The sequence below is a fragment of the Bidens hawaiensis genome, unplaced genomic scaffold (assembly GCF_021521415.1).
Source record: "Bidens hawaiensis isolate Kalapana, Puna unplaced genomic scaffold, B.hawaiensis_p1.1 tig00046834_1, whole genome shotgun sequence".
In the NCBI taxonomy this organism is placed as follows: Eukaryota; Viridiplantae; Streptophyta; class Magnoliopsida; order Asterales; family Asteraceae; genus Bidens; species Bidens hawaiensis.
Window position 1 is genome coordinate 39,994 of NW_027498366.1, and position 20,143 is coordinate 60,136.

The window sequence follows — 20,143 nt, forward strand, 5'->3', positions numbered from 1 at the left end:
TCAAATGGTTATGAGTTATAGTTTTAATTAAGACAATATTAAGTAAAATAGATAGAAAAGACAATTAGCTATTAAAAAAAGAAAAAAAATGCTCTTCAAAAATCAACTTACAAAAATTAGAAGTTACTCTGCTGTAGTTTGATAAATAATCACTACACTTGCATTCTCTTCTCTCTCATATGGTATATTAATATAATATCTATATCTATGTATGTATATAAAGGTCATGAGTCACGTGAGAAGGCTTTCACTTGGTTTTCACAAGTCTCAATCTCCATCAAATTTAAGAATGGAGAATAAAGCTCCATGTTCTTCAATGGTGATGTGGTACTGCATGCTTGTGTATTTGGCTTTGGCTGCAGCCTGTTGTTCTGCTGACCCAAAATCTTCATTTGATGATAATTTCAGCATCATGTGGTCTGAAAATCATTTCAAAACATCTGAAGATGGTCAGATCTGGTATCTTTCCCTAGACAATGACACAGGTGATCACCTAAAAAAACAAAAAAAAAATTATTTTTTTTTTATTTCCAATTTCATACTGTTGTATTAAAATAAAAAGTCAAATTTTGACTTCCAAATTTTAAAATTTTTTATTTGAAAATGTATGGTTGATCTGAGTGTTTGAAGGATTTTAAATTTAATATTGTACTGCATTCTTATAATTTAAATATCAAATTTATATGTTGAATACTGTAGGGGTATGGTACTAAACCCGGTTTTACGACCCTAAATTTATTATGTTTGGCTTATTTTATTATATGGACTAATACAATGTTATTGGGCTGAGGGGGTTTTGTGGAGGTAACCCTAACTGGGCTAGGCCCATTAGGGTACCATGATGGTGGCCATGAGGCTCCCTATATAAGGAGGTCTCCACCTCCTTATTAGGGGTTGGTTATTCTCAATAAGAGCCACCACCATATTTTTGTGTCTGTGAACAAGAGATCCTGGAGATTTCTTAGCGGTCACCTCCACACCTCCAAAAAGTCATTGCAGATCCCAACCAGCCGGAGAAGAAGATCAAGACGTGGTTCGTTCATCTCGAAATCCGTGGAAACATCGTCATGGATCAGGTCAGATTCATCTCGTGCTTCGACATTGGCGCCATCCGTGGGACGGCAATGAACCACGCTTCGCTTCTCGTCTCGGCCCTCCGATCTGTTCATCAATATCTCGGGTCTACGGTTTCTTCTTTCAGATATGTTATATGGAAATCCAAAAATCCGTAGATCTAAAAAATACTTCCAGATCTGGAAATACACAGGAAGAAATACCACCGAACTTTTGGGGAAAACCCTTAGATCTGTGTTTTTTCTAAGTGAAATATACCAGATCTAGTTATGATTTTTTCAGATCTGGGTTCGTTTGAGCAACAGTCACACTTCATATTCATAGATCTATAAATCCTATTAGATCTGTTGGTTTTACATAAAACCTACCTGATGTGGATATTCAAAATCTCTAGATCGTGCGCGCCACCGCGGATCAAAATCGCTCCCTGTGGATCAACTTCAGATTCCGCATGCGCGCCCCCGGCGATCACTCTACGCCACAGCGGGTCGCATGCGCGCCCCCGGCGATCACTCTACGCCACAGCGGGTCGCATGCGCGCCCCCGGCGATCACTCTACGCCACAGCGGGTCGCATGCGCGCCCCAGGCGATCACTCTACGCCACAGCGGGTCGCATGCGCGCCCCCGGCGATCACTCTACGCCACAGCGGGTCGCATGCGTTCCCCCGGCGATCACTCTACGCCACAGCGGGTCGCATACGCGCCCCCGGCGATTACTCTACGCCACAGCGAATTGCATGCGCGCTCCCGGCGATCACTCTACGCCACAGCGAATTGCATGCGCGCTCCCGGCGATCACTCTACGTCACAGCGGGTCGCATGCGCGCTCCCGGCGATCACTCTACGTCACAGCGGGTCGCATGCGCGCTCCCGACGATCACTCTACGCCACAGCGACTTGCATGCGCGCTCCCGGCGATCACTCTACGCCACAGCGGGTCGCATGCGCGCTCCCGGCGATCACTCTACGCCACAGCGGGTCGCATGCGCGCTCCCGGCGATTACTCTACGCCACAGCTCACGCATATCACATGCTCATGAAGACAGCCAAAACCTATGCTCGTAGCGCATATCACATGCTCACGCATCACGCATGCTCACGCGTATCACGTATGCTCACGCATCACGTATGCTCACGCATATCACATGCTCACGCATCTCATATGCTCACGCATCACATATGTTATTGGGCTTCGCGTACGCTCATGCATATTAGATGCTCACGCATCATGCACGCTCACGCACCACATCTGCGCGTGAGAATAAAGGAGACATTGCGCAGGCCGCGCGTAAGCGACACAACAAATGAACAGTCTAATCCAAATCAGAATAAGAACAACCATGATTGTACTCATATGGCTACGCGCCATACTTAAAGGTTGGGAATCCTCATAATATCCCTTATGGCTACGCGCCATACTTAAAGGTTGGGAATCCTCATAATATCCCATATGGCTACGCGCCATACTTAAAGGTTGGGAATCCTCATAATATCCCATATGGCTACGCGCCATACTTAAAGGTTGAGAATCCTCATAATATCCCATATGGCTACGCGCCATACTTAAAGGTTGGGAATCCTCATAATATCCCATATGGCTACGCGCCATACTTAAAGGTTGGGAATCCTCATAATATCCCATATGGCTACGCGCCATACTTAAAGGTTGGGAATCCTCATAATATCCCATATGGCTACGCGCCAAACTTAAAGGTTGGGAATCCTCATAAACCCATAGGCCACGCGCCAAGCTTAAAGGTTGGGCACACCTCATAATTTGCCCGAGGATGGGAACCATGCAATACATCCACTTTTAGTTGACATGTTTTTGCAGGTTCGGCTACGAGCCGCACAAACACCTATGACATCATTATTATTATCTGGCCATTTGTGCCTCCATTATTATTTTGAAAACAGGCCGAGATATTCATCCTGCGCGGAGGAGGCCCTTGTGGGCCAGTCATTATCATCATTTTATAGCTCGTAAGACGCCTCGCGCGCAAGCTTTTATTATTCTTATAGCTCGTAAGACGCCACGCGCGCAGGCTTCATTATTCTCATAGATCCGTAAGTCGCCTCGCGCGCAGGCTTCATTATTTTTACAGCTCGTAAGTCGCCTCACGCGCGCAAGCTTTATTATTCATATAGCTCGTAAGACGCCTCGCGCGCAAGATTTTATTATTCTTATAGCTCGTAAGACGCCTCGCGCGCAAGCTTTTATTATTCTTATAGCTCGTAAGACGCCACGCGCGCAGGCTTCATTATTCTCAAAGATCCGTAAGTCGCCTCGCGCGCAGGCTTCATTATTTTTACAGCTCGTAAGTCGCCTCACGCGCGCAAGCTTTATTATTCATATAGCTCGTAAGACGCCTCGCGCGCAAGCTTTTATTATTCTTATAGCTCGTAAGACGCCACGCGCGCAGGCTTCATTATTCTCATAGATCCGTAAGTCGCCTCGCGCGCAGGCTTCATTATTTTTACAGCTCGTAAGTCGCCTCACGCGCGCAAGCTTTATTATTCATATAGCTCGTAAGACGCCTCGCGCGCAAGCTTTTATTATTCTTATAGCTCGTAAGACGCCACGCGCGCAGGCTTCATTATTCTCATAGATCCATAAGTCGCCTCGCGCGCAGGCTTCATTATTTTTACAGCTCGTAAGCCGCCTCACGCGCGCAAGCTTTATTATTCTTATAGCTCGTAAGTCGCCTCGCGCGCAAGCTTTTTTTCATAGCTCATAAGTCGCCTCGCGCGCAAGCTTTATTATTCTCATAGCTCGTAAGTCGCCTCGCGCGCAGGCTTTTATTATTCGGCGTGCTATATCTTATTCATGCTAGTGCACCATCATTATCATAAAAACCACAACACGTCACCATCATGAAGAAAACCTCCCAAAACTCAAAGACAATAAAGATAAGGCCGAAGAAAAGGGAAAAAACCGCCTCACGCCCTAACACACCTCATAAAGTCCAGCGCTCCACCTAAACGCTTGCGCGCCCAGGAGCAACGCTGGACTTGGGGGGGCTTGTAGGGGTATGGTACTAAACCCGGTTTTACGACCCTAAATTTATTATGTTTGGCTTATTTTATTATATGGACTAATACAATGTTATTGGGCTGAGGGGGTTTTGTGGAGGTAACCCTAACTGGGCTAGGCCCATTAGGGTACCATGATGGTGGCCATGAGGCTCCCTATATAAGGAGGTCTCCACCTCCTTATTAGGGGTTGGTTATTCTCAATAAGAGCCACCACCATATTTTTGTGTCTGTGAACAAGAGATCCTGGAGATTTCTTAGCGGTCACCTCCACACCCCCAAAAAGTCATTGCAGATCCCAACCAGCCGGAGAAGAAGATCAAGACGTGGTTCGTTCATCTCGAAATCCGTGGAAACATCGTCATGGATCAGGTCAGATTCATCTCGTGCTTCGACAAATACTAATAGTCAAAGTTTGAGTTATGAAGTTATTGAAATCATGTGTTTGATGGTTAAACTTTGAAACAGGATGTGGGTTCCAGACAAAACAAAAGTACAGATTCGGGTGGTTTAGTATGAAGCTAAAGTTGGTCGGAGGTGATTCTGCTGGAGTTGTCACTGCTTACTATGTATGTTTTCTTTCCGGATCTTCGACTTTTTATGGTCAAAATCAATCATCATTATTGATTATTAGAAGTCAGGTTTTTATGATCCAGTTTGTGGATCCAGTTCGGCCGGTTTTGACAAAAATTCTAGCCGCGCTACCAAGTACCTTTTTAGAAAGCGAAAAACTAAACCGGTCGGCTTGTGTGTCGGTTAGAGAGTTGTTTCCATTTTTTTAGAGAACCGATGTTTTCGTCTATGTGGTTTGTTCAAATGTGTTATTTCGTTTCAAAAGTTTAAACTTTGCTATTTCTGTCCCTCAAGTTTCATTTTCGTTGCAGTTTTTATCCCAATGGTTTGTTAAAATTGGTTGTTTCGGTCCAAAATATGTTAACGAGTAAAACAAAAATTGCAACGAAATGAAACTCTAGGAACGGAAATAGCAAATTTTAAACTTTTTGACTGAAATAATAAATTTGAACAGACAAAAATGACGAAAACCGCAGCTCTCTCGTTTTTTCTTACTTTTTTAAAGTTTCTGCTAATCATTAGTTTGTATTATAAAGTTAACTCATTTATTTTAAAAAAATTAATTAGTTTGTACTAAAAAAATTAATGATTTTGTTTTAAACAATTTGTTGTAATAAAGATGTTCATTACTATGGATTATATACATGAAAACCAGACTGTGAATCAAACAGTTAGGATTTCAAACCGACCGACTTGATTTGGTTTAGACAGTTCGGTCGTTTTAAGTTGTTTTTGATCATTTATCAACTTTTGAGTTATAAAACTAAATTCATGTACCATTGTTAGCATAATTAGCATAATGTTACAGTTTTAACAGGTGATTTATTTTGTGTATTATGTAGATGTGTACAGAGAATGGTGCAGGGCCAACAAGAGATGAGCTTGATTTTGAATTTCTCGGCAACCGAACTGGTGAACCGTACTTGATCCAGACCAATGTGTATAAAAATGGGACTGGCAACAGGGAGATGAGGCACAAGCTTTGGTTTGATCCAACTCTTGATTACCACACTTATTCAATCTTATGGAATTCCCATCAAATTATGTAAGCTGCTATATATTTGGTTAAATTATTTATATTGACCCATTTTTTAATTAAAATCATGCTATTTTTAATGCATTGGATCATCTTATCCAACCCATTTAATAAACAGCTGCTGAATGTTTAGGTTGACCCGTTTTGATTAAACGGGTCGTGTTCGGGCTGGCCTATTTAATCAAACGGGTCATGTTTAGGCTAACCTGTATAATTTAATGGGTCATGTTCAGGTTAACCACAGGTGGAACCGTCCATATATCTAGGACTCTTTAGCCCATTTATACAACCCAACAACCTAATTACATTTACAAATTGGTTAATGTGTCAGTCCGTTTTACACGTTTAGATATATAGATCCAATGTTACACGTTTAGATATATTGATCCAATGGGACATGTTCGTGTTACACGATTTTAAGTGTGTGCGGGTTAGGATGGATGCTTTTGACACGAATAGATAGATGCTTTTACCCGGGTTAAACAATTCAATCAGCCAACCCGAACTATATAGGCATATTGAGCGAGTTCAACTCATTTAACTAATCATTAATTGTTTTAAATGGTTCTTTTAAAACAGTGTCTTAACTATTTGTTTCTGAAACCGAAACAGATTCTTTGTGGATAGAGTCCCGGTGAGAGTATACAAAAACGCCGACTACGAGAACAACTTCTTCCCAAACGAAAAACCAATGTACTTATTCTCGAGCATATGGAACGCCGACGAGTGGGCAACAAGAGGCGGTCTTGAGAAAACCGATTGGAAAAAGGCGCCATTCGTTTCATCATACAAAGATTTCACTGTTGATGGGTGTCAATGGAAAGACCCTTACCCTGAATGTGTTTCAACCACCACCCAACATTGGTGGGACCAATATGAAGCATGGCATCTTACAAAAGATCAAAAGTTGGATTTTGCTTGGGTCCAAAGGAACTTGGTTATATATGACTATTGCCAAGATACCAAGAGGTTTGATACAATGCCTGAAGAATGCTCTTTGAGCCCTTGGGATTAGATGCATGGTTCAAGTTTTTTGAGTTTTGTAATGTAAGATTTAATTTAATCTTTGTTGTTTTGTTAATGTTTATGAGTCAAGTTTTGTTTTACAACACTAAAAAATATGTTTAAAGAAATTGGTTATACTGTACATTTCTTGATATAGTAATGCATAATAATGCACAGATAACCTTCAGCTCAAGACCGTTTCTGGGCACAAACCTATTCGCGTTACAACCGGTTCAAGTTGGGTCAACAAAAGCCCAAAAAAGAAAAGAACGCTCAGTGAACGATTTTTATAAACTGTTCGACGAAACTCGGAAAGTAACATGAACAAAAAGTTATGTTCATTTAGTTAAACAAACATTAAAACAAGACTTGTTCATTAATATATGTTCATGAATCTTCGTTCATTTTAGCTTATCCTTGAACCATTCGTTACGAACATAAACGGGCACAAACATGGCCGGTTCAGTTGGGTTACAAGCCTAACAAACCCAAGCTGACAAAAATGACGTGTATCAACTAATTATTTAAAAGAACGAATCATGAAACTTTATCAGCTCTGTGTACAAAAAAACGCGCACCAGATGGTGTACCAAACCTGATATAGATGCTAACATTTCAGGTCAAGCTCGGCAGTGTTATGAGGAAAGAAGACAAGACACAAAAGCAAAGACCAGACTTCATAAATTATGATAAACCGCCATTATGTCACAATCATCAAAGATTCTACAAACTTTATAATTCAGGAAAACAAGCATAATCGAAAAAGAAAACAGAGACGACAAGCAACTGAAAGCAAACACAACACAACTCTTGATAACGCAATCATATGACAACCACCGTTTAAAAACCATGAATCTTGATACGATCTTTCTTCACGATTCCAGCCTGTTTTACAAAAAAAGAATCCAAATAAGTGAAACTTTAACCAGTATAGTGGTAGCAATTATGAGCATAATGAAGTCATTACTTGAACAAGAAAAGTAGAAGCGTTTTTCCTCTGATCGCCTTGAAGTTGAATGACCTGTATTACAAGCATGATTCAATTCATCAAACCAAATTCGGCTAATTAGTCCCACAAATTATATTTATATGATACTATTACTATAACTAATCCCACAGATTATTTTTATTTGATATTAGAATTAATGTGACTTACTTGACCAAGCTCTGGATCTTGAACAACAGTACCATTGCAGCAAAATTCTTTTTTAAGGTCTTTGAGTATCTTATTGTAACTGAATTCTTTCTTCAACCCTTGAACAGTTGTCAAGCTCTTCCTGCCATTTCGCTGTTGTATACGTATATGAACGTATTCTTTGGACCCTGCACTTGAGTCCTCTGCATTTGCCTCAGCGAATGGATCTGTACAAAAATACCAAAACCATACAAAAGTTTATATCATTTTAACAGTTATCGTATCTTTAAAAATAAAAAGAGCAAGAAGAAACATACCAAAGGCACTTGGAATCTGGAGGTCGATTTCAGACATGAAATTTGAGTACTAGGATTTGAAGCAACAAACAACAAGCAAGCAACGTAATTTTTCGGTTCTTTGTTCTTCAAAAAGGTGCAAACTAAAAAAAAAGTTATATGATCATTAGTTCTTTGAAAAAAAAAAAATCCCCAAAAACAAAAATGGACCAAAGGTAAACCTAAACCAAAAAATCCCCAAAAACAAAAATGGACCAAAGGTAAAACCTAAACCTAAAAGTGTGTGTTGTCAAATAACACCTAGGGCGTTTTGGGTGCCAAATCAGCTCATTAACACCGGCTACACCACACCAAAGAGTTAATGTGCAGTGTTTTAAAAGGGGCGGTAATGCAGGAACAAGCGTTATGATGGAATAATTGTGAGATCCACCCAGTAAGAACCAATCAAACTTTTTTTTTGGTTTCTTTATTTCCTTCACCTTCATAAGTAGCTGGTTAAAGCTAGCTAACCCAAAACGCCCAAGTTAGGGGGTGTTTGGGATTCCTTATTTTACCTCCTTATAACTTACTGTTTGGATAAGTAATAAGTATTGTAACTTATCAACTTATCCCCTCACACAATTAGCAATCCCAAACACCTTTTTAACTTTTCAAAAAGTTATAAGTAGGCTAAAACATCTCTGACTACGTGTCAGTGATGTGGCGCTTTAACTAACCTGAACATAATGTTTAAATAAGCTAAATCCTATGAACACCCCCAGTGAATCAAATTTACCGTTTGATCAACTTCTAACAATCTCCACAAAATAACGCGATTCGTAACCCTAAAATCATATCTTCCAAAAAATACAAACTATTAACTAGCCCTAATAATTCCATAAACATATAACCAGCTTCTGTCACCATACCAAACCCTAAACATAATGTTTGATCCTATTAGCACCTCCAACGAATCAACCGCCTAATCAATTTCTAACAATAATATCCACAAAATATCACAATCCGTAACCCTAAAACATCTTTTATTTTTCCTAAAAACAAACAATTAGCTAGCCCTAATAATTCCATTAACTGCTTACCAAACCCTAAACATGATGTTCAATCCAATACCAAACAAAAATCAAATTATTATTTAGCCCTAATCGAATAAAGGGAATAACATCATACGAAATCGTTACACAGTAGATCTAAACATGCTCGTAATCGAATTGAAAACGTTACCTGAGTGAATCGCAGAGAATTGAATTGAAACGGAGTGATTATTATTAATTAAATTAGATAATAAAGGTAGTGATTTATATGGATGCGAAATTAGGGATAAGCGTTGCGTTGTATATACGCCAGACGACGGCCGGTTTCTACGCACCAAGGCTATATACGTAATCTCACCCACTTTTACACCAGTTGTTATCCACTTGCACATACACCAACCACTTTAACAAGTGATTCGGTTTTGGCTTGGTTTCACGGTTTAAACTTTAAATTTTAAAAAACATGAAACGTTTAAAATAAGATTTCAAACTAATCAACTGATAAATAGATAAATTATGCTGTATGCCTATAAAGGTCGTACACCAAACAAAGTAAATCATGTATGCATCCTCTGTCTATCATATTTTAAAGTGTATATTGAGTTTCTCAACATGATTTGCAACAGTCGTTACAGTCACGGTGACAACCGGTGACACATGTTTGAGCCACTTTTGGGAATATAATACTTAGTAAGTTCGTTTCATAAATAAAAACTTTCAAAGGAAATGTACATTACCAACTCTTCAATTCGTTTTGCAATGCCATTTGATTATGGAGCTTAGTGTGAGGTACACTCATATATTATGCCACTTTGTGCGCAAAATATGCAAAAGGTACAACATATCATGTCATATATCACAATTAGAAAACTCAAGCATATAAATGGAAGACTTATTCTTATTCATTTTGATTTTAATTAACAATAGCATTGAATTTGAACATAGCATTAAGGACATACCTACTGACCTTCCACGTTTGGATAACACAACCTTATTAGATTTTATCACTACACGAAATTCATACTTATAGAGAAGCTATCCCGACACAAGATTCTTGATGATCTCGGGCGTTATAAAGTGTGTAGCTTAACTTAATTTCCTTCTCATAGTTGTACTTCAAAACCACATTGCCTTCATCTTTGTTTGGATAAATATGGAAAAAAAAAGTTTTTTTATTAAGTGCAAAAATGTATTTTTCACATTTTGTACATAATTAGAATGTACGTAAATAAACAGTGTCCAAAACAGAGCTAAAATGATGATATCAAAACAAATGGGGGTGTAATTTTTAGAGGAATTAGACTCTCATGAGGCCTGCAAAAGTGCTAACACGCAAATCATTGTATATGCGCACACGATAACAACTAAGATGGGCTTAACAACCCTCCAAGATTCACAAGATTGTGATTCCTTTAAAGAACATACCCAAGTTAGGAGTGTTAGTCTTAAAAAGCAAATCATTGTTTTTCTCTTCACTAATGCGGGACAAGTATTTTGACAACTTTAACATTCCAAACAACCAACTTCGAGCATCGATGTCTCACTCATCTCAGCTCCGTTTTGGACGTGGTTTAGTTCGTTGCGAAGCTCTCACAACAAAGAATACATACGAAATGGTTAGCAATGATATTAATCACAGTTACATATAGTTTAACTACATGTGTAAACTACATTTTTTATACTTGATGAAAAAACTCATTTTTTTGGTATTAATCCAAAATTTTCCTAACAGTGATCACCCTTTCAAACTTTACATCAATCATCTGACTATCGGTCGTGATCAACTTTAAAAGTCTCACTAATGGGTAGTGATTAATAATTGCCCTTTAAGCTCTCTTGAAATCTAGGTAAGTAGCTGTGTATTACAATACAATAACTTTAACCAACACTTCTTCTCTTGTTAATTGTTAAAATCATTCATATTGAAAAGATATGGGATTGCTTATTTTACCTCCTTGTAGCTTATAACTTTCACAAAAAAGTCAAAAGGTGTTTGGCAAAGTTGAAAGTTGAGAGGAGAATAATTCATAAGTAACACTTTTGTAACTTATATATTGATAAGGTTTGATAGATTATAGATTGAATTTAGAGAAGATGGTAGGGATAAAAAGGAAGAATGATTGTATTAACGAAAACGTAAAGGTTACAAGTTCCGGGCCTAGCCCAATCTCATTACATAAGAAGGAGCCATGGCAATGCCATATTAATATCTATTGCCATATTCAACATAAACATACCCTAATCTCCCTATTAGCTATTAATATCTATTTATAAAAATATAAGTTGCACTTAACCCCCTCCTAAAATAGACAAACGGCCTTTAGACTAGAAACTAGATACGATTCCTATCATATATATATCTGGTGCTTAATGTACAAACTTTTTATTAATGTTGGGGAGTGGTTTCCTTAAAGGTATAATGAAATAGAGCATGAAAGATGCATTAATCTTGGACAACAAGGTCAAGAAAAAAGTGTCAAGAAAGGTTATAGGCAAATGAAGTGCAGCTACCCATTTGTGTAATCTACTTCAGTTGGCTCACACTGACTCTTCTTATCCAACAATTTTGACATATAAGTTCTCTAAAACCATGTTTATAAATGATGCAGATTAAATATCTTATTCTATGATTTTAAAAATTAAGTTTTCTCAATCTCTCTCTGCCATGAAGATTCTGTACATATAGATGACTTAGTTTGAAAAAGCATCCCGAATGAGTATGGTCGCGCCACAGTCCCGACAGTACTAGCACTGCAGAATCTAGTTGATAATCTTGTTGATGGTATTCAGTGTCTAGTATGAAAATCATTTTTTTTCCAATCAACAAGACTCGTATTGAAGAACCGATTGTTGTTTATCAGAACATATATCACATTAACAACTTTATAACATTTGTTGATGAAAGTCAGAAAAAGTAGATGAAAGAATCATATGTTGCAGTTCTTCACTGCAAGTATATATGGTTTCATCTTTCAACCTTATAACCAACATTGCATAACCAGAAAGTATATTTATTCATAAACCAAGTACTGCTTCATTGCACCACACATTAAAAGACATCCAAATTCAACACATTCCACATTAGAAAAACAACTTAATTCCCACCACGAAGACGAAGAACAAGGTGAAGAGTCGACTCCTTCTGAATGTTATAATCCGCAAGGGTGCGCCCATCTTCCAACTGCTTACCCGCAAAGATCAACCTCTGCTGGTCCGGTGGGATACCCTCCTTATCCTGGACCTTCGCTTTCACATTATCAATCGTATCCGAACTCTCCACCTCCAAAGTAATCGTCTTCCCGGTCACCGTCTTAACAAATATCTGCATCCCACCTCTCAACCTCAGCACCAGATGAAGCGTAGACTCCTTCTGGATATTGTAATCCGCCAATGTCCGACCATCTTCCAATTGTTTCCCCGCAAAGATGAGCCTCTGCTGGTCCGGTGGGATCCCTTCTTTGTCTTGAATTTTGGCCTTAACGTTGTCAATTGTATCCGAACTCTCGACCTCCAAAGTAATAGTCTTTCCAGTCAACGTCTTGACGAAAATCTGCATCCCACCACGAAGACGGAGAACCAAATGTAGTGTAGACTCCTTCTGAATGTTGTAATCCGCCAATGTGCGGCCGTCTTCCAACTGTTTCCCCGCAAAGATGAGCCTCTGCTGGTCCGGTGGGATACCTTCCTTGTCTTGAATCTTCGCCTTGACGACGTCAATTGTATCCGGACTCTCGACCTCCAAAGTAATCGACATCCCAGTCAACGTCTTGACAAAAATCTGCATCCCACCACGAAGACGGAGAACCAAATGAAGCGTAGACTCCTTCTGAATGTTATAGTCCGCAAGGGTTCGGCCGTCTTCTAACTGTTTCCCCGCGAAGATGAGTCTTTGCTGGTCGGGTGGAATACCTTCCTTGTCTTGAATCTTGGCTTTGACATTGTCGATGGTCTAAAGTAATGGTTTTGCCAGTGAGAGTCTTGACAAAGATCTGCATCCCTCCTCTTAATCGGAGAACAAGGTGCAAAGTGGATTCCTCCTGGATGTTGTAGTCGGAAAGGGTGCGGCTGTCTTCGAGCTGCTTTCCGGCAAAAATAAGCCTTTGCTGGTCGGGTGGGATTCCCTCCTTGTCTTGGATTTTGGCCTTGACGTTGTCGATGGTATCCGAGCTCTCGACCTCGAGAGTAAGAGTCTTAACGAAGATTTGCATCTGTATAATAAACCAAAATCAATCAATATATCAGAAACATGATCAACAACATATACGATTACTAAAAAATTAATCGGCGTCTAGTCGGCCAGCAACATCATATATGATTACTAACTGTAGGGGTATGGTACTAAACCCGGTTTTACGACTCTAAATTTATTATGTTTGGCTTATTTTATTATATGGACTAATACAATGTTATTGGGCTGAGGGGGTTTTGTGAAGGTAACCCTAACTGGGCTAGGCCCATTAGGGTACCATGATGGTGGCCATGAGGCTCCCTATATAAGGAGGTCTCCACCTCCTTATTAGGGGTTGGTCATTCTCAATAAGAGCCACCACCATATTTTTGTGTCTGTGAACAAGAGATCCTGGAGATTTCTTAGCAGTCACCTCCACACCCCCAAAAAGTCATTGCAGATCCCAACTAGCCGGAGAAGAAGATCAAGACGTGGTTCGTTCATCTCGAAATCCGTGGAAACATCGTCATGTATCAGGTCAGATTCATCTCGTGTTTCGACATTGGCGCCATCCGTGGGACGGCAATGAACCACACTTCGCTTCTCGTCTCGGCCCTCCGATCTGTTCATCAATATCTCGGGTCTACGGTTTCTTCTTTCGTATATGTTCTATGGAAATCCAAAAATCCGTAGATCTAAAAAATACTTCCAGATCTGGAAATACACAGGAAGAAATACCACCGAACTTTTGGGGAAAACCCTTAGATCTGTGTTTTTTCTAAGTGAAATATACCAGATCTAGTTATGATTTTTTCAGATCTGGGTTCGTTTGAGCAACAGTCACACTTCATATTCATAGATCTATAAATCCTATTAGATCTGTTGGTTTTACATAAAACCTACCTGATGTGGATATTCAAAATCTCTAGATCGTGCGCGCCACCGCGGATCAAAATCGCTCCCTGTGGATCAACTTCGGATTCCGCATGCTCGCTCCCGGCGATCACTCTACGCCACAGCGGGTCGCATGCGCGCTACCGGCGATCACTCTACGCCACAGCGGGTCGCATGCGCGCCCCCCGGCGATCACTCTACGCCACAGCGGGTCGCATGCGCGCTCCCGGCGATTACTCTACGCCACAGCTCACGCATATCACATGCTCATGAAGACAGCCAAAACCTATGCTCGTGGCGCATATCACATGCTCACGCATCACGCATACTCACGCGTATCACGTATGCTCACGCATACCACATATGCTCACGCATCACGTATGCTCACGCATATCACATGCTCACGCATCTCATATGCTCACGCATCACATATGTTATTGGGCTTCACGTACGCTCATGCATATTAGATGCTCACGCATCATGCACGCTCGCGCACCACATCTGCGCGTGAGAGTAAAGGAGACATTGCGCAGGCCGCGCGTAAACGACATAACAAATGAACAGTAATCCAAATCAGGATAAGAACCATGATTGTATTCATATGGCTACGCGCCATACTTAAAGGTTGGGAATCCTCATAATATCCCATATGGCTACGCGCCATACTTAAAGGTTGGGAATCCTCATAATATCTCATATGGCTACGCGCCATACTTAAAGGTTGGGAATCCTCATAATATCCCATATGGCTACGCGCCATACTTAAAGGTTGGGAACCCTCATAATATCCCATATGGCTACGCGCCAAACTTAAAGGTTGGGAATCCTCATAAACCCATAGGCCACGCGCCAAGCTTAAAGGTTGGGCACACCTCATAATTTGCCCGAGGATGGGAACCATGCAATACATCCACTTCTAGTTGCCATGTTTTTGCAGGTTCGGCTACGAGCCGCACAAACACCTATGACATCATTATTATTATCTGGCCATTTGTGCCTCCATTATTATTTTGAAAACAGGCCGGGATATTCATCCTGCGCGGAGGAGGCCCTTGTGGGCCAGTCATTATCATCATTTTATAGCTCGTAAGACGCCGCGCGCGCAAGCTTTTATTATTCTTATAGCTCGTAAGACGCCTCGCGCGCAAGCTTTTATTATTCTCATAGCTCTTAAGTCGCCTCGCGCGCAAGCTTTATTATTCTCATAGCTCATAAGTCGCCTCGCGCGCAGGCTTTTGTTATTCTCATAGCTCGTAAGTCGCCTCGCGCGCAGGCTTTTGTTATTCTTATAGCTCGTAAGACGCCACGCGCGCAAGCTTCATTATTCTCATAGATCCGTAAGTCGCCTCGCGCGCAGACTTCATTATTTTTACAGCTCGTAAGTCGCCTCACGCGCGCAAGCTTTATTATTCTTACAGCTCGTAAGTCGCCTCACGCGCGCAAGCTTTATTATTCATATAGCTCGTAAGACGCCTCGCGCGCAGGCTTTTATTATTCTTATAGCTCGTAAGTCGCCTCACGCGCGCAAGCTTTATTATTCTTATAGCTCGTAAGACGCCTCGCGCGCAAGCTTTTATTATTCTCATAGCTCATAAGTCGCCTCGCGCGCAAGCTTTATTATTCTCATAGCTCATAAGTCGCCTCGCGCGCAAGCTTTATTATTCTCATAGCTCGTAAGTCGCCTTGCGCGCAGGCTTTTGTTATTCTTATAGCTCGTAAGACGCCACGCGCGCAGGCTTCATTATTCTCATAGATCCGTAAGTCGCCTCGCGCGCAGGCTTCATTATTTTTACAGCTCGTAAGTCGCCTCACGCGCGCAAGCTTTATTATTCATATAGCTCGTAAGACGCCTCGCGCGCAAGCTTTTATTATTCTTACAGCTCGTAAGTCGCCTCACGCGCGCAAGCTTAATTATTCATATAGCTCGTAAGACGCCTCGCGCGCAGGCTTTTATTATTCTTATAGCTCGTAAGTCGCCTCACGCGCGCAAGCTTTATTATTCATATAGCTCGTAAGACGCCTTGCGCGCAAGCTTTTATTATTCTTATAGCTCGTAAGACGCCTCACGCGCAAGCTTTTATTATTCTTATAGCTCGTAAGACGCCACGCGCGCAGGCTTTATTATTCTCATAGATCCGTAAGTCGCCTCGCGCGCATGCTTCATTATTTTTACAGCTCGTAAGTCGCCTCACGCGCGCAAGCTTTATTATTCTTATAGCTCGTAAGTCGCCTCGCGCGCAAGCTTTTATTATTCTCATAGCTCATAAGTCGCCTCGCGCGCAAGCTTTATTATTCTCATAGCTCGTAAGTCGCCTCGCGCGCAGGCTTTTATTATTCGGCGTGCTATATCTTATTCATGCTAGTGCACCATCATTATCATAAAAACTACAACACGTCACCATCATGAAGAAAACCTCCCAAAACTCAAAGACAATAAAGATAAGGCCGAAGAAAAGGGAAAAAACCGCCTCACGCCCTAACACACCTCATAAAGTCCAGCGCTCCACCTAAACGCTTGCGCGCCCAGGAGCAACGCTGGACTTGGGGGGGCTTGTAGGGGTATGGTACTAAACCCGGTTTTACGACCCTAAATTTATTATGTTTGGCTTATTTTATTATATGGACTAATACAATGTTATTGGGCTGAGGGGGTTTTGTGGAGGTAACCCTAACTGGGCTAGGCCCATTAGGGTACCATGATGGTGGCCATGAGGCTCCCTATATAAGGAGGTCTCCACCTCCTTATTTGGGGTTGGTCATTCTCAATAAGAGCCACCACCATATTTTTGTGTCTGTGAACAAGAGATCCTGGAGATTTCTTAGCAGTCACCTCCACACCCCCAAAAAGTCATTGCAGATCCCAACTAGCCGGAGAAGAAGATCAAGACGTGGTTCGTTCATCTCGAAATCCGTGGAAACATCGTCATGTATCAGGTCAGATTCATCTCGTGTTTCGACACTAACAAAGTAACAATTAATCGGTGTCTAGTCGGCAGGGTACCTACTAGGCATTAATTAATATGGAATTAATCAACGCCTAATCGGGATATTTAGAACCAAGTTCATACAATCATAAACTAATGAGAAACCATATATTATTATTTTAAACAAATGAAAGTAGATAACTCAATAGAATAAAGATTAATAGTTAAGAAGCAGAGATATAAATGATAACATACCTTGAGAATTTGAGTATTGATTGATATTAGGAACCAAAGAGAGGAGATTTTTTTGTGAATGAAGAAAGGGGGTGGATTTAGGATTGAATTTATAGGGCAAGGAACGAAAGCCTTCAAGGGGTAGGAAAGATAGGCGGTAAGAGGTGACCAATGAGAAAGTGACACGTGTTTTAATAATGTTGTTGTTTGTTGACGTACGCCAAAGTCGGGAATCTTCGGGAAATAGTGGTTGCCTTTCTTTGATTAATATCTCCTTTTCTTTGTCAAAGGTGAGGTTAGCTTCGTGCCACCACGGCATTTATTTTAAGAGAAAATTCTCAAAATAGAGAGAGAAAGTGAAAAATAGTCTTAAATTTTAACATATTTTCAAAATAGCTCATTTAATTTGGACTGAGAAGACGAGATCTGAAAAAATTCCTCCGGCCAATAAAATTTAGACAAGTGTCAAAATCCGATGAGATTTTTAAAAATATTGGGGGACCAGTCCATATTTCCTATTAAAAGTTCTTGAAATTAAACAGTCTTGCCAGACGGTCTTTTAATGTTTCCTAACGGGTTCCCACAACTTCCAAAAACATGGGAAAATATGCCTTCAAATTCAGTCTTTCAAGACACATTTATGGTGAATTTGTACCAATAAGATCATAAATTTATAAATATTGAGGGATCCCTCCATATTTTTGAACTAAAATTTACATTCCAAAGTTGTCTTGCTAGACGGGTTATAAAAAATTTTCTTATCTCGACCCTATATATTTTAAACTCATGGAAAAATGTGTCATTCAACTTTGTCTTTCAATACACTTACTTGAAAATTTTGAACGAAGGGAATCATATTTTGAAAATATTGTGGTACCCGTTCATATTCTTCACAAAATCTTTATATTAAAAAGTTGTCTTGCCAGACGGGTTATATAAGTTTCTTATCTCGACCCTACATATTTTAAACTCATGGAAAAATGTGACATTCAACTTTGTCTTTTAAGACACTTACTTGAAAAATTTGAACGAAGGGGATCATATTTTTGAAAATATTGTGATACCCGAATACGAGTACGATGAGAACTTGTATGATAATCGGGAAATGTGTGTTACTTTAAACCGAGCTTCAAGTAAATCAATTAGCTTGGAATGGTTATTGTTTGAGGCAAGACCAACACATCCCCGTTTACAGTTTATTGGAACATAATCATACCTTCCGTTACCGGTTTGCCAATTACCACCATAACAAACAACAACATTATCAAAATCCATGGAAGATAAGGTTTAGAGTGGTATGAGATGATGGTTCAGGGTGGTATGAAGTGGAAGATGTTGAAGACAACTCATGTATATTCTTTGGATGATCATGTCGGAAAAGACGGAATCTCATACTATATTGTCGGTATAGACGGAATATAAATAAATTTTGAAGGTCTAGACTAAATTTAAACACATAAGAAATAAACTACAAACTCGTCTTCTTGGTACAAATTCACCCTAAATGCATCTTGAAAGATTGAATTTGAAGGCACATTTTCCCATGTTTTTGGAAGTTGTGGGGACCCGTTAAGAAACATTAAAAGACCGTCTGGCAAGACTGTATAATTTCAATAAAATTTTATTAGGAAATATGGATTGGTCCCCCAATATTTTTTAAAATCTCGTCGGATTTTGACTCTTGTCTAAATTTTATTGGCCGGAGGATTTTTTCAGATCTCGTCTACTCAGTCCAAATTAGATGGGCTATTTTGGGAATATGTTGAAATTTAGGGCTATTTTTTAGTTTATCTCTCCTAAAAGGGCTATTTTGGGAATTTTTTCTTATTTTAAACTTTTACCGATTTTTATTTTATTCATTTTTTAATACTAGACGGGTACTCGCTCGATACGGCGAAAAACAAAAATCATACTGATCATGTAACTGTTGTGGATGTTTAATGTTCGTTTGAAACCTTAAAAACGTTTGAACCAATCATCATTTTTGGTCAGCCGGTTTCCAAATGTTCAAACCATAGCAAACAGTTTGGTTTATGGTTTATACAGAAAATTGGCTATATAAAACCGGACCGGACGGCAAACTTATTACTGAAGCTCAATGCGTGAAACCAAACTATTAGTAACGATTCAGATTAAAGTTTCAACTGTTCAGTACGGTTCTCAATAACAAAAAATCGAACCAACGATTTGGCTCACGGTGTAATTTGGAAACCGTTAAAACCGAATTTTGAACATTCATACGTAATATGTTAATTTTTTTTATTTGAAAAATTATAGCAAAACCATACCCAAAGTAAAAGTAAAGACAATAAAATGCTTATTATTATGGTGTAATTTTTATAAAAAAAATATTAACTTATTAAAAAGTTATGACCGTTGAAAAATCTTTGGTGAGAATTATTTACAATTAAAATTAAAAGGAATATATCAGTAAAGATAAATGTCCAAAGTAATATTTTCTTAAATTTACAAAAGTTGAGTAGATTTGAGGGGGCTATGTTGTAACTATTTTAAGACATATTTTCTAACGAACAAGTTTGTTCCTATCTTACATGTTATATAAGGTGTACCTTGGCCATTAAAAATTGTAAATTACTTAAAAATGAGGATGACTTAATTTGTTCATATCTCATGTATTATATATATAGTATAGATTTACTCGGGGACGTTAACTATTCAAACTAGTATAATATTTGATCCCGGGTTTCCAAAATAACTTTTCATGACGAAAACATTGCA

At 39.6% G+C, this 20,143-nt stretch overlaps 2 protein-coding genes and 1 pseudogene across 3 annotated transcripts; 1 reads left to right on the forward strand and 2 right to left on the reverse strand.

Annotated features, from left to right (window-relative positions):
- The first annotated feature begins 213 nt into the window (after window positions 1-213).
- Window positions 214-6,852, forward strand: LOC143596655 (putative xyloglucan endotransglucosylase/hydrolase protein 8). Its single transcript, XM_077075369.1, has 4 exons — window positions 214-485; window positions 4,577-4,677; window positions 5,524-5,726; window positions 6,330-6,852. Exons 1-4 carry the CDS (start codon window positions 227-229, stop codon window positions 6,730-6,732), a joined length of 966 nt encoding a protein of 321 aa, XP_076931484.1. The 5' UTR covers window positions 214-226; the 3' UTR covers window positions 6,733-6,852.
- A 554-nt stretch (window positions 6,853-7,406) lies between these two features.
- LOC143596656 (protein translation factor SUI1 homolog 1-like) lies at window positions 7,407-9,392 on the reverse strand. The gene is made up of 5 exons (XM_077075370.1): window positions 9,375-9,392; window positions 8,175-8,296; window positions 7,879-8,084; window positions 7,690-7,743; window positions 7,407-7,607 (listed from the first exon to the last, which is right to left on the reverse strand). The coding sequence occupies exons 2-5, from the start codon at window positions 8,209-8,211 to the stop codon at window positions 7,563-7,565; spliced, it is 342 nt and encodes a 113-aa protein (XP_076931485.1). The 5' UTR covers window positions 8,212-8,296; window positions 9,375-9,392; the 3' UTR covers window positions 7,407-7,562.
- Window positions 9,393-12,174: 2,782 nt separating this feature from the next.
- LOC143596663 (polyubiquitin 4-like) lies at window positions 12,175-17,573 on the reverse strand (annotated as a pseudogene). The gene is made up of 2 exons (XR_013146751.1): window positions 17,426-17,573; window positions 12,175-13,392 (listed from the first exon to the last, which is right to left on the reverse strand). The product of XR_013146751.1 is annotated as a polyubiquitin 4-like (transcript).
- Window positions 17,574-20,143: the final 2,570 nt, after the last annotated feature.